The sequence below is a fragment of the Rissa tridactyla genome, unplaced genomic scaffold (genome assembly GCF_028500815.1).
Source record: "Rissa tridactyla isolate bRisTri1 unplaced genomic scaffold, bRisTri1.patW.cur.20221130 scaffold_47, whole genome shotgun sequence".
Lineage (NCBI taxonomy): Eukaryota > Metazoa > Chordata > Aves > Charadriiformes > Laridae > Rissa > Rissa tridactyla.
The window spans coordinates 136,497-148,188 of NW_026529679.1; the positions used below are offsets into that span (position 1 = coordinate 136,497).

The following is an 11,692-nucleotide window of genomic DNA, read 5'->3' on the forward strand; positions in this document are numbered from 1 at the left end:
AGAAGAAGGACAAACTTTCTTGCCCAATGGGGCGCAAAAGGACTCTCGGGGCAGCACGGTGATGCCAGTGGTGCTGGGAAGGGACCGTGGAAGTTGTTAGAGGAGAGCTAGTCATGCTTTGCTGGGAAAGACGTAACTTATTTAGTGCAGCTCCTCACATCTCCCCCCTTCCTAAGTGTCTGCTGATCGTGCTGTATCTGTTCCCAACTTGCCTTCCTCACCTCCTCTTCCTTACGGTTTCAGGCGCCTCAACATCAGCAGCCGTTTTCAGGCAGAGCTCCCGGACCTCCAGGACAGATCCCATTTGGCCAAGGAGGAAGCGGGAGCATCTCTGGGGTGGAAGCCCTGGGGAGACATGGAGATGAACCCAGAGACACAGGACAAAGGTTTCTCTGAACACTTTTCTTCCACAGTCACCCCTGGCATACTGGGGGTCAAAATTTCCTCATTTTCACAGCAGCTTTTTTGGGCTTTTGGATTCTCTCCCTTCTCTTCTTGACTGCCTTCCTCTCGGTAGTGGTAGAGGGAAGGAGATGGCTCAGTTCTGGCAGGACAGTGACCAAATAATAACCGGTGGTGCTCTCGGCAGCATCCTCCATGAGAAATGGGCGTTTGTAGGTGTCGCACTTCATCTGCTCAAAGCCCCATCCAACCTGGTCTTGAACACCTCCAGGGATGGGGCCTCCAAAACTTCTGTGGGCAATGTGTTCTTTTCTTGGCTGCTCTCGATCCGTTCTCTACCCAGCCTCTGTTTGTCCTTGGGATGATGGCCTCGTGCAGCTTCAAGCTTCAAACACTTTTGGTGGTGTTATCCTCCTTGCTTGGATTTCCCTTGTTCTAATATACTGGTCTCTGGGGGATATTTTGTACTGCCTTCATGTCCAAAGGCAAGGGATGATAAAACTGGGGTGGAATGCAGCCCTATCATTCAGTAGTCTCTCTCATTCTGTCTTTAGCACAATCTTTAGGTGTGCTTATTTGATGTTTTTTTACCTCTCTAAAATATTTCTTACTTGGTTATGCTTTGTGGAAGGTGAACCTCATTGGTGGCAGATTGTACTTGGCACACAGCTGAGGAGTGGTTTATTTTAATGGTGAATCTGATCATTTACTTTTGTTTGTTCAAAAACAAGACAATCCCTCTTTGCTCGTGTGCAGCAGGTCTCTGAGGAAAGCAGGTGGGAGCTGGTGCAAAGGAGCTGGAACATCCAGCTGCAGACTGCGGTGGAGAAGTGTGATGGAAGGAAAAGGGATGCAAGTCCCAGGTGGCCGATGAGAGCCATGGTGGGGTTGGGGAGGTGAGGAGCAAGGTTGGCCATCCTGCGTCAGACCTCAAGGGACAGCTTCTGCCACCAGCCCAGATCTCCTTAGGAGAGACCCTGGATCCATATCAGTCAGAGAATGCTGCTGTCACCTCTTCTCTAAACTGAAACACAATAAACTACACCCTTGAAAAATGAACAGCCTTTTTCATTAGAAGCTCTTTGAAATCTTTCTCCACAAGAACACTAGGAAATGTCTCTAATTGACTGTAAAAGAGTAGAAAAGGAAGAGACGTGGTCTGTTCGGGCTTTCCTTCTTGCAATGAGCCCCACGGTGCATTTGGTGCTGAGCCCTTGAGCCTCAGGTTGCACAAAGCTCTCAGGAAGTCAAAGTGAGAAGGAAGAAAGTACCTTGAAGTATGAATGAGTCCCTCTGAGGGCAAACCCTGAGAAAGCCTCCCCAGGGGCTCGTTAGAGCAGCTGAGAGGAGGCCATGATTGCAGGCAGGCAAAGGTGCTGTGCAGGCAGCTGAGCTGCTGAGAAAGCCCTGGCTTTGTTTGATGGAGCAGAAAGGCCAAGCCCTGAGCCCCAGGCCCTGGCAAGGCAGATCCTGTCTCTCCCGCATGGCTCAGGGCTCTTCCTGGGGCAGTGGCATCTGGGGGGTGTGATGCTGAGTGAAGGACACCGGTGGGACAGTGCTCAGCCTTGCTGGGGGTGTGCAAGAAGGCCAGGAGGCCCCCCCAAGTGCCTTAGGACAACATGTCTCCTCACAGGCCTTGGTGGCAGAGACCATTGCTGTGCCCCAGGGGACAAAGACTTGCGTTCTCTTGGTGACTTCCAGCCTTGCCAGTGCCCTTTGCCATCTCCACCACAGCTTGTCCTACACTGTCCCACAGCTGCTTCTTCTTCCCTGCTGGCTGGAGACACCCATCTCCCTTCCCCACCTTGCTCTCACCCTGGCAGACACTCACTGACGTCTGTCCACCCTCACACTCTGCTCCTTGACACACAAAGACATGGATTCACCTCAGACTCCTTCTGCAGGACTTGTGGAAACGGCTTCTGCTGCTGCAGGAAATACAATGGCTGCCATAGGATGGAGGATACCAGCTCGCCAGACAGTGATGGGCATCACACACTCGCCATGCCCACCCCCATCCAGGACTGGGGTTAAGGGCCCAGGCATCTTGGCTCTGCTGGAAATCCCTCCAGTGATTCCAGAAATCCCAACTCAGGGAAGAGAAAGTCCAAGACATTTCACTGCTGGGAAGGCAAAAGCTGGCTGAAGCCTTGGGACCATTAGTGTGGATGTCCCACCACCTATGGAAGAGCCCAGGAAAGTTTTCAGGAAGAAGAGACCTCACAGGCACCAAACACAGCCACAAGCCTCATCCTGGCCTAAAAAGGTATGCAGAAGGAAATGACTTGACAAACACAGACCCCAGTCATGAGCCTGCTGCTGGACAATCACGTGCCCAAGGAACCATAACCTCAGAAGCAACCTCTAGCTGCTGGCATGTGCCATACTTGCTGGCATGGTCCATCTTGTGTGTTGCATTCATACCCATGCTGCTGGCATGTCCCGTACTTGGGACCTCACAGGAACCAAGCCTGGCCATCAACCCTCTGCTGGCCTAAGGGGTGCTCTGGAACACAGGCCTTCAAACACCCAGGAGCTTTCTCATGGGCTGTCACGTCCTCAGGCAGCAGCACCCTCACAACTGGCATTCAGGCTCTTTGCCTGCTGCGGGGCTATCAAGGACTCAGTCAGACGTGATCTCCCAAGCACCAAGGTCATCCATGAGGCTGGTGCTGGCCTATCAAGCACTCAGACCTTTGCGGTGACCTCCGAACCAGTATCAAAGTGATCTGCCTGTTTCTGGCCTATCAGAGATTGTGGCAGCACTGAGTTCCTAACCAACATCCACACCATGTGCCTGCTGCTGGCCTGTCAGGTACTCATGGAGAAAGGAGCTCGTTGGCACCGAACCGAGCCTTGAGCCGGGGGTTGGCCTGCCACCTGCAGAGACAGGGGTGACCCCAAAATGAGCATCCAAAGCAGATGCCCGCTGTTAGAGCAGCGGTGACCTCACAATCAACATGCCAGACCTTGGCCTGCTGCTGGCCTGTTGGGTTCTCAGGCAGAAGGCACCTCACAAGCATCTGCCCGAGACATTGCTGGACTGCCATGTCCTCACAGAATCATGTAGATTGAAAGGGATCTTTGGAGATCATCTGGTTCAACCCCCCTGCCCTAGAGGGAGTCAGCAAGAGCAGGTCACTTAAGAAGATGTCCAGGCTGGTTTTTAGTATCTCCACAACAGGACACTCCACAGTCATGCACCCCTCATGCCGAAACCTGTTTTCTTGAGTTCAGTTGGAATTTCTTGGTTTTGAGGATTGGGGCATAGTGCACATTCCCTGTGTGGGGCCGGTGAGGGAGATGGGCTTCTTCAACCTGGTGAAACTCCTCCAGTGAGGGTCATCGTCCAAAAGGGATAACCTCACTCCAAGCATGGGAGAGAGATGGTTGGGATATGATAGATATAAACACATGGAAGGATTTGGCTGACGAGATTATCAGCCTGCTGAAAGACCAGGGCATTCTTCCAACTGCCTGAAGCTCAAAGCAGCACCTGGGGAGTTTAGAGGGATGTGACTGAGTGAGGAGCAAGGGGACGGGGAAACTGGAGAGCAAGGGGAAGGCCAACCCTGCTGCCCCATTATCGGTCTGATGGCCCCACTGTGCTGGAACCGCATGGGACAGGTGTGCTCAAGGGTGGGGAGACATCCTCCCTGCAGGCACAGAAATGCTCCCTAGCTCTTCTCCAGAGACACCCCTTCTTCCAGGAGAGCCTTTCCCCAGGTGAGCCTGTCCAGGCTGGCCTGGCTGGACATTCCTGGTTCCCACCCCGTGCTTCCTGCAGGGCCCTGATCTGGCGGTGCTGCTCTGCAGAGGGAGGGGGTGTGGTGCCCTGGGGCCATGGGGTGACCCTGCACTGGCCATGCTGGTCAGGGTGAGGAGAAGATCCCCTTTCCATCTTCCCTCCTGGGTCATTCAGAAAGGACCGGGCTGGGCAGGACCAAGGGGTGTGTCCAGTGGCACAAAGGGCAGGGGAGGGCTGCACTAGATCCAGCCCATGGGGCTTTCCAAGAGGGTGTCCTGAACCACTCTCCAGTCTTCTGTCCCTTTGCCTGCTGGCTCCTCACAGCCTCTCCTGGCAGCCCACACTTGTTTGTCCATTGGCTCCTGACGTTCCTCTTTTCCTCAGGGAGACATTCCCTTGGATGGTCACTCATTTGATGAGGTGCCCCTCACTGCCCACCCACACTCACACACTGTCCCTGCAGATCCCCTGAGCTCTCTTGGCAGCTTCCAGTTCTTTTCCAGGATGAAATCTGGCATCAGCCCTGCTGCAAGTGGGGCAGCACCAGGCCCATATGGCAAACACCTGTTGCTGTTTGAGTGGACTTGTTCAACCTTGAAGAGAGGTCTTCATTCATCCCTTGTACCAAAAACTATTCCCATGAGACACCGAGCCTGTTGCCCTGAAACCATCAAGAACCACAGAAGGGAAAAAGTCCTTTTGAGGGAGTGGCTCCTTGGGTGTAACGCCTGACACCAGCTTTGGAAGAGGCATCCAGCCTTCTGACCCTGCCTTGAGGAGGCATTTTCATTATGGTGCTATTTTCACAGAGACCAGCTCTGATAGAGATCACCTGCTGCTACCCACAGCCACAGGGATGCCACTGTAGAGATAACAGGACTGTCACAAGGTACACGAGGCCTTAGGGGGAACACAAAGGCAAGGGCACAGCAGGACGGTGGGGATGGGATGTGAGGAGAGACCAGCACTGGAAAGGCCACGTCCTGCTGCTGTCCTTGGCCATGGCTCCAGGGAAGCAGCAGCCCCGACTCGCAGGCGGCAAGACAGAGTGCCCAGCGAGGCAGCCAGGGGCAGCCCCAAGGGACCCAGGGGCTGATCATTAATGGGGCAGTTGGACATTTGCCTCCTGAACCCCTCCTGCATGCTGGGGCTTCTCACCCAGCTCCAGAGGAGAAGTGAAGAGATGGGAGCTGAGACTAATAATTTTTTCCAGATATCTTTATTGAGCTTATCTAAAAAGAGAGCCAGGATCCATATGCAAATGAGGTCTTTGGGTCACGAAAAAAAGAAGTAGGAAGCCAAGAATTGTAATAACAAAGGTCTAGAACAGAAAAAACCAAAACACATAAAAACAATCAAATGAACATAAAAACCCAACATCAACAAAAAAATCCCACAAAGAGAAAGTAAAGAAACATTTGAAGAAAAATTAGTCCTGTTTTTTCCTGAGATGCAGTGGGAGCTCCATTGGCACAGTGGACACCTTATTAATCTAAAGAAGATTGTATTCAAATAGTTTCCTCAGGGCATCCTTGAGCTCTTTGTTCCTCATGCTGTAGATGAGGGGGTTCACTGCTGGAGGAACGACTGAGTAGAGGAATGCCACCACCAGATCGAGAACTGGGGAGGAGATGGAGGGGGGCTTCAGGTAGGCAAACATGCCAGTGCTGATAAAGAGGGAGACCACGGCCAGGTGAGGGAGGCACGTGGAGAAGGCTTTGTGCCGTCCCTGCTGAGAGGGGATCCTCAGCACGGCCCTGAAGATCTGCACATAGGACAGCACGATGAACACAAAACACACAAAAGCTAAAAAACAACTTAATATTAGAAGCCCAGCTTTCCTGAGGAAGGAGCCTGAGCAGGAGAGCTTGAGGATCTGGGGGATCTCACAGAAGAACTGGTCCACAGCATTGCCCTGGCAGAGGGGCAGGGAAAATGTACTGGCCGTGTGCAGCAGAGCATTGAGAAACCCACTGCCCCAGGCAGCTGCTGCCATGTGGACACAAGCTCTGCTGCCCATCAGGGTCCCGTAGTGCAGGGGTTTGCAGATGGCAACGTAGCGGTCATAGGACATGACGGTGAGAAGATAAAACTCTGCTGAAGCACAGAAAAGAAAAAAAAAGACCTCTGCAACACATCCCCAGTAGAAGATGGCCCTGTTGTCCCAGAGGGAATTAGCCATGGATTTTGGGAGAGTGGTGGAGATGGAGCCCAGGTCAAGAACAGAGAGGTTGAGGAGGAAGAAGTACATGGGGGTGTGGAGGCGGTGGTCACAGGCGATGGTGGTGATGATGAGGCCGTTGGCCAGGAGGGCAGCCAGGTAGATGCCCAGGAAGAGCCCGAAGTGCAAGAGCTGCAGCTCCCGTGTGTCTGCGAATGCCAGGAGGAGGAACTGGCTGATGGAGCTGCTGTTGGACATGTGCTGCCTCTGGGTGTGGAGCACTGAACAAGGAGGAAAGAACAGTGAGAATTTAGGGGCAACTTTTCTGAGCAAAATCAACACCATTTCTCAGACTTCACACTCTGCGCTGCTTTTCCACTTCTATCAGATCTTCATTCAGCTCTGTGGCTGGAGCTCAGACTGTTTCTGGCCGACTGTGCCAGGAGGAGCGGGACCTCTGCCCGCTGGCTGCCCAGGAGTCAGCCCTGCTCTGCAGCAGCAGATTCGTGGGAATGGGGTGGCCAGTCCTGGTGTTCCAATTTGTCAGATAAACCTCTCCTCATGGACAAAGGGCTTGTCAGTCTCTGCACTCCCATTGCCATGAAACCACAGTTGCAAGAGTGTTGGAGAGAGGTTCTTATACAGCTCTCTCCTGTCTGAACTGGAGATTCTCTTGCATTTCAGAAACCCTCACCATTTCTGCTGCATTCAGGGACAGCAAAGGGAGTCCTGCCAGGCAAGGGGATTGTCTGAGGGTTAGTGCAGAGAGAGGGGAGCTGGTCTGTCCCTCTGTCGTGTTCCCAGCTGCCCTCTGCTTGTGCCTTTCTGAGACAGAAGGGAATCGCACTCGCGTGTTGACATGGAAAGACACCAGGCACTGCTGAGAGCAGAGAAACCCACTGCCGAGAGCTCAGTGTCTCACCCTTTCTCAAGGTCTCAGCACCCCACTTCTCGCCAAGGACACACATGGCTCGTTTCACAAACCCAGCAGCGTTTCCTTGGTCGTAGCGTCTCTGCGCTTCTCCACAGGGCATTCAGGTAACAGCAGGATGCTCCAGGACAGATTGACATCCTGGAGGGCAGCTCAGTGCTTGGAAGGACACCCCAAGGAGATACCCAAGTGTCCTAGTGATGGTATGTCAGAAAGGGAGAGTCAGCTCATTCCCCAGCCACATAGACTACTTTGCCCACAGCCCCACGGGTTAGAGGAGAGCTTGGACACTTCATTCCCGTAGAAGCACTTTATGGGAAGGAATCACAAGACCGGTGCCTGACTCGGCTGCTGCAACTCCCATCCCCAGAGAGCCTGGCTGAGAGAACAAGACGACAATCACAATATCACAGACAAGTAGAGAAACAAGGGAAAACGCAGTGATGGTCTGGGTGAGAGAGGCCAGGGCAGAGACAGCCAGGCACTCAGGACAGCGTTACCCTCACCCAGATGTTCACGCCACCTCCCAGACACCAACTTTGCCTGTCAGCTGCTCTCAGTCCCTGTGTTCTGCAGAGGGAAATGGGCATGTGTCTGGAGAGCTGGCCCAGGGCTCTGCTGGAGCTCTGGCTTCACAGGTGCTTCATGCCTTGAACCACAGAGCCCTGAGGGCTGAGGCTTTGCTGGGTGGGAGAGGAGGTGAGGGGGCTTGCTCAGGGGAAGGGGTCTGCATTGGAGGGGATCATACGGAGTTTTATGAATCCTTCTCCCACAGCATTTCTGGTTTCTCTGTCCTCTCATTCCCTGATCATAATTCTGCTGCCTGGAGATTCCCCTCCTGGGAGGTGTTTCCCTGTCCCATGTCTTTTCCCTGTCAGCTCTCACAGACCCCATCCCAACCCCTGTGCACTCCCCTTGGCCCCACAGAAACCTGCCTGTTTGCCGGGCACTGCCTGGGTTCATGTTCCTGTTTGCAGGTGGAAAAGGGCAGGTCAGAACAACCCCGATGGGTCCAGCAGAGCTGATGCTGGTGCTGTCCCTGGGCAGAGGAGTGGCTGAAGGCACTCCAGGAGGTTCCTGGCAGACCTACTGACCACTCAAAGCTACAGCTCAGGAGTCTCACTGACTTCTTCCAACTTCAGAGCTCCTTATATATTTATCCTTTTTTGTACCTCCCCACCCTCTCACTAGGAAAATAAAAACACAAACGCAGGAAAGCTCCTTATCTGTAACGTAATTCCTGCCTTGAGCTTCCCCTTGAAAAGTGCCCTCAGAAATGTCCTGGGGGTGAACTGCAGCTGAGAGCAGCCCTGACCCACGCAGCACCCCCTTGACAGCAGGACACTCTCCTGCCAGGAGCTGCCTCTTCCACCCACACCTTCTCCCCGCACTGCCGTTGGGAGCTCCTCAGGGAAACCGAGGGCTGATCCTGACAGGAGATAAGTCCCTGCCACAGCACAAAGCACCCTTGGGTTAAGGGACCCTGCTCTGAAGGACAGACCCCTGGCTGCACAGCCACCTTCACACTCTGCAGCCATCCCCGGGTGAAGGCAGCTGATGTGCCCTGTCCCTTTGACAGAGCCATGGGGAAGCCCTGCTCCAAAGCAAGTCCTTTTTCTCTATGTTGGAGAACCTCTGAGAGACCTCCTGATAGATCCCAGAGGCTGTGGGATGTGCCAGCTTCAGGAGATCATTCCAGGAACCGCAGCTGCATTGCCCTGCAGCCAGAGACTTACCCTGTTCAGGGCTGGGAAGATTTTTCTCCAGCTGAGCTCTCCTCTCTCCTCCCACCCCAGACTGCCTTTACACCCTCTCTGCCTCCCTCCTCTGCCCTCGCTGCCTGCAGGCAGTGCCCTCAGCCCTGCTGCGCTTGGCAGAGGAGCTGCTCCTGGGCAGAGCTGTCTCTCTGCAGCGCTGCCCGCTTGCCATGAGCTCCCTCCATGCCAGGAGCCCAGCCCAGCTCAGACGCAGAGGACCAGCCCAAGGCAGCCCTTTCTCTGCCCCCTCGGGGCTCCCCCAGGTGTCCCTGGGGCTCCAGGGGAACCTGCTGATGTAATTGCTGAAAGTTAAAGAAGAAACAAATATAGCGTGTGGCCACTGCTGAGATTCATGGGAGCAGGTGTGGATAGATCTGCGATTGTCTATGTCCTCTTTGCCTCGATCTTTCCCTGCAAGGTCTCCCAGGCCTCTGTGACTTGAGGCAGGACCCTGGAGGAGAACAACCAGCGGTGGATGGGCATCAAGTCAGGAGTCACTTGAGCAAGCACCATCCTCACCAGTCTCTAGGACAGGATGGGTGGCATCCCAGGGAGCTGAGAGAGCAGGCCGATGTCACAAAGAGGCCCCTTCCATCATCTTTGAAAGTGGGGGCACTCCCTGATGACTGGCGGCACCCAAATATTGCATGCACCTTTCAGAAATGCCCCATGGATGAGCAGGGGAGTGAAAGGCTGTGCTCCAGAGCAGGTCCCCTCAGGTCACAATTCTTTCATGGCCGAAAGAGAAGGTGACAGGATTTAGCCAGGGGAGACTCTGCCTGGCCATCCGACTTGCTTTATGTGAAGAAAGGCCATGACTGTTAGGTGCAAGGAGAGACGTAGTTATCTTTGACCTGGAAGTCAGCAAGGTTTCCAGCATTGTCCCACAGAACACTCTTATGCCCAAGCTAGGATGGCTAATGCCTGCATGGATGGCTAATGGATAGCTAAAACCACCTGTACAGGCAGGCTCGGAGGGACATGGTCAATGCGTGTTATGCTGCCTGGAGGCCTGTAGATTGTAAGGTTCTGCAGGGGTCTAGCCTGCAACCTGCCCTGTTTAATGTGTTTGTAATGACCCAGAGGAGACGAGAGAGTGCTTTTTCATAACAGTTGTAGATGACAGCATATGGAGGAGAGCAGACACGATGCTGGAGCTCAAGGCTACCGCCCAAAGGACAAAGACAGGCTGGAAGGCTGGGCCAAAAGGAAGCACACAGTATCCAATGATGACAAAGCCAAAGTCCTCCCCTTGAGGTGCACTCATCCTGTGCAATGGCAGAGGGCATGGGGCTGCATGGCTGGATAGCAGCTCTGCAGGGAAGACTTTGGTGGTCCTTGGGTTTCATTGGGACAACCAGGAGCCGTCAGCAAGGGAGGCCAAAAGCATTCCGGGCTGTATGAGCAGGAGCACAGACAGTGGAAGTGACGATCCCCTTCTGCTCAGGACTTTTTACACCACATCCAGGTTACTTCTTTGGTTTATGACACCCCCCCTTCCCCCGCAAGTACAGAGAGAAATTGGTAAAGCGGAGAAAGTTAGCTGGAGGCCCACAAAGGTGGTCAGGGCTGGAGCACATGTTTTGTGAGAAGAACCTGAGAGAGCCGGGCTTGTTCATTCTGAAGACTGAGTCAGGCCCACGTCCATGGTACAAGAAACGAGGACAAGAGGCAACGGGATGACAAAAGAGAGGGTCAGGGTAGATACAGGGAGAAACTTTTCCAGTATAAGGCTAGTCAAGTGCTGGAAGCTGTTTCCCAGGGAGTGTGCACTGGATCTCTTCTAGCAAGTGACCAGGATGTGTTTGGAGAAAGCCCTCAGTAACTGGTCTGGCCCTGCAGGAGGCTGCTCGAGACACCTCCCAACGTCCCATCCAGCCTAAATATGACTGTCTTTTCTTCCCCTTCATTTTTCCAAATTAGGGAAAGCTCTCAGGTTGTCTCTGACCACAGAAGTCATTCACATCAGGTGCCAGGGTGCTTCACAGGTGTCCCCAGACAGCCCTGACCACATCCTTTTCATTCCTTGAAACCACAACTGCTTCTCTTTTTTCTCTAAATCCCCTCCAAAATGAACGACTTCCTTGTTCATCCATTCCCCCTTGGCCATGCTTTTCTTTTTTCTTACAACCTTGGGGTATATCTGAGGTGGTTGGTGTGCTGATTTTCAAACTCAGGTGCCAACTCCATTAAGCAAATCATTCTCTTTCATTACCTGTGGGATCCTGCAATTCCCCATATTCTTATCTGGTTTGAGGCACTGTCCACAAAACCTGCAATGTTGACCATTTGGACTTTGAGTCCAGAGGGACCTTGACACACCTGGGGACTTGGCCAAATGAAACCTCCTGAAGTTTCATAAGGCAAAGGGGGCAAGGTGTGCACTGGGGGCAGAACAAAGCCGGTGCACTGGGACAGGCTGTGACGCAACTGGCTGAGGAGTGTCCTGGGCAGAAGGGTGTGGGAGTTATGGTGGATGCCATAGATGGATCCCATTGTGAAAGGAGGACGGAGAAACTGGAGAAAGTCCAGAGGAAGTCTGTCGGGATGGGGTTAGGGGCCTGAAGCACGTGAGCTGTGTGGAGAGGCTGAGACAACCGGTCCTCTTTAGTCTGCTGAAGGGGAGGCACAGGGCAGTCTAAGAGCAGGTGACATCTTCCTGGAGAGATGAAGGTGGAGGCAAACTCTCCTGC

The 11,692-nt window shown here is 53.5% G+C and overlaps 1 protein-coding gene across 1 annotated transcript; it reads right to left on the reverse strand.

The window, feature by feature from the left end:
• Positions 1-3,853: 3,853 nt before the first annotated feature.
• On the reverse strand, positions 3,854-6,569 carry LOC128903584 (olfactory receptor 14J1-like; the record flags this gene model as incomplete). The annotated part of the gene is made up of 2 exons (XM_054187599.1): positions 5,657-6,569; positions 3,854-3,864 (listed from the first exon to the last, which is right to left on the reverse strand). Coding segments are annotated over exons 1-2 (924 nt in total), but the record flags the coding sequence as incomplete, so codon positions are not given.
• Between the last annotated feature and the right edge of the window lie 5,123 nt (positions 6,570-11,692).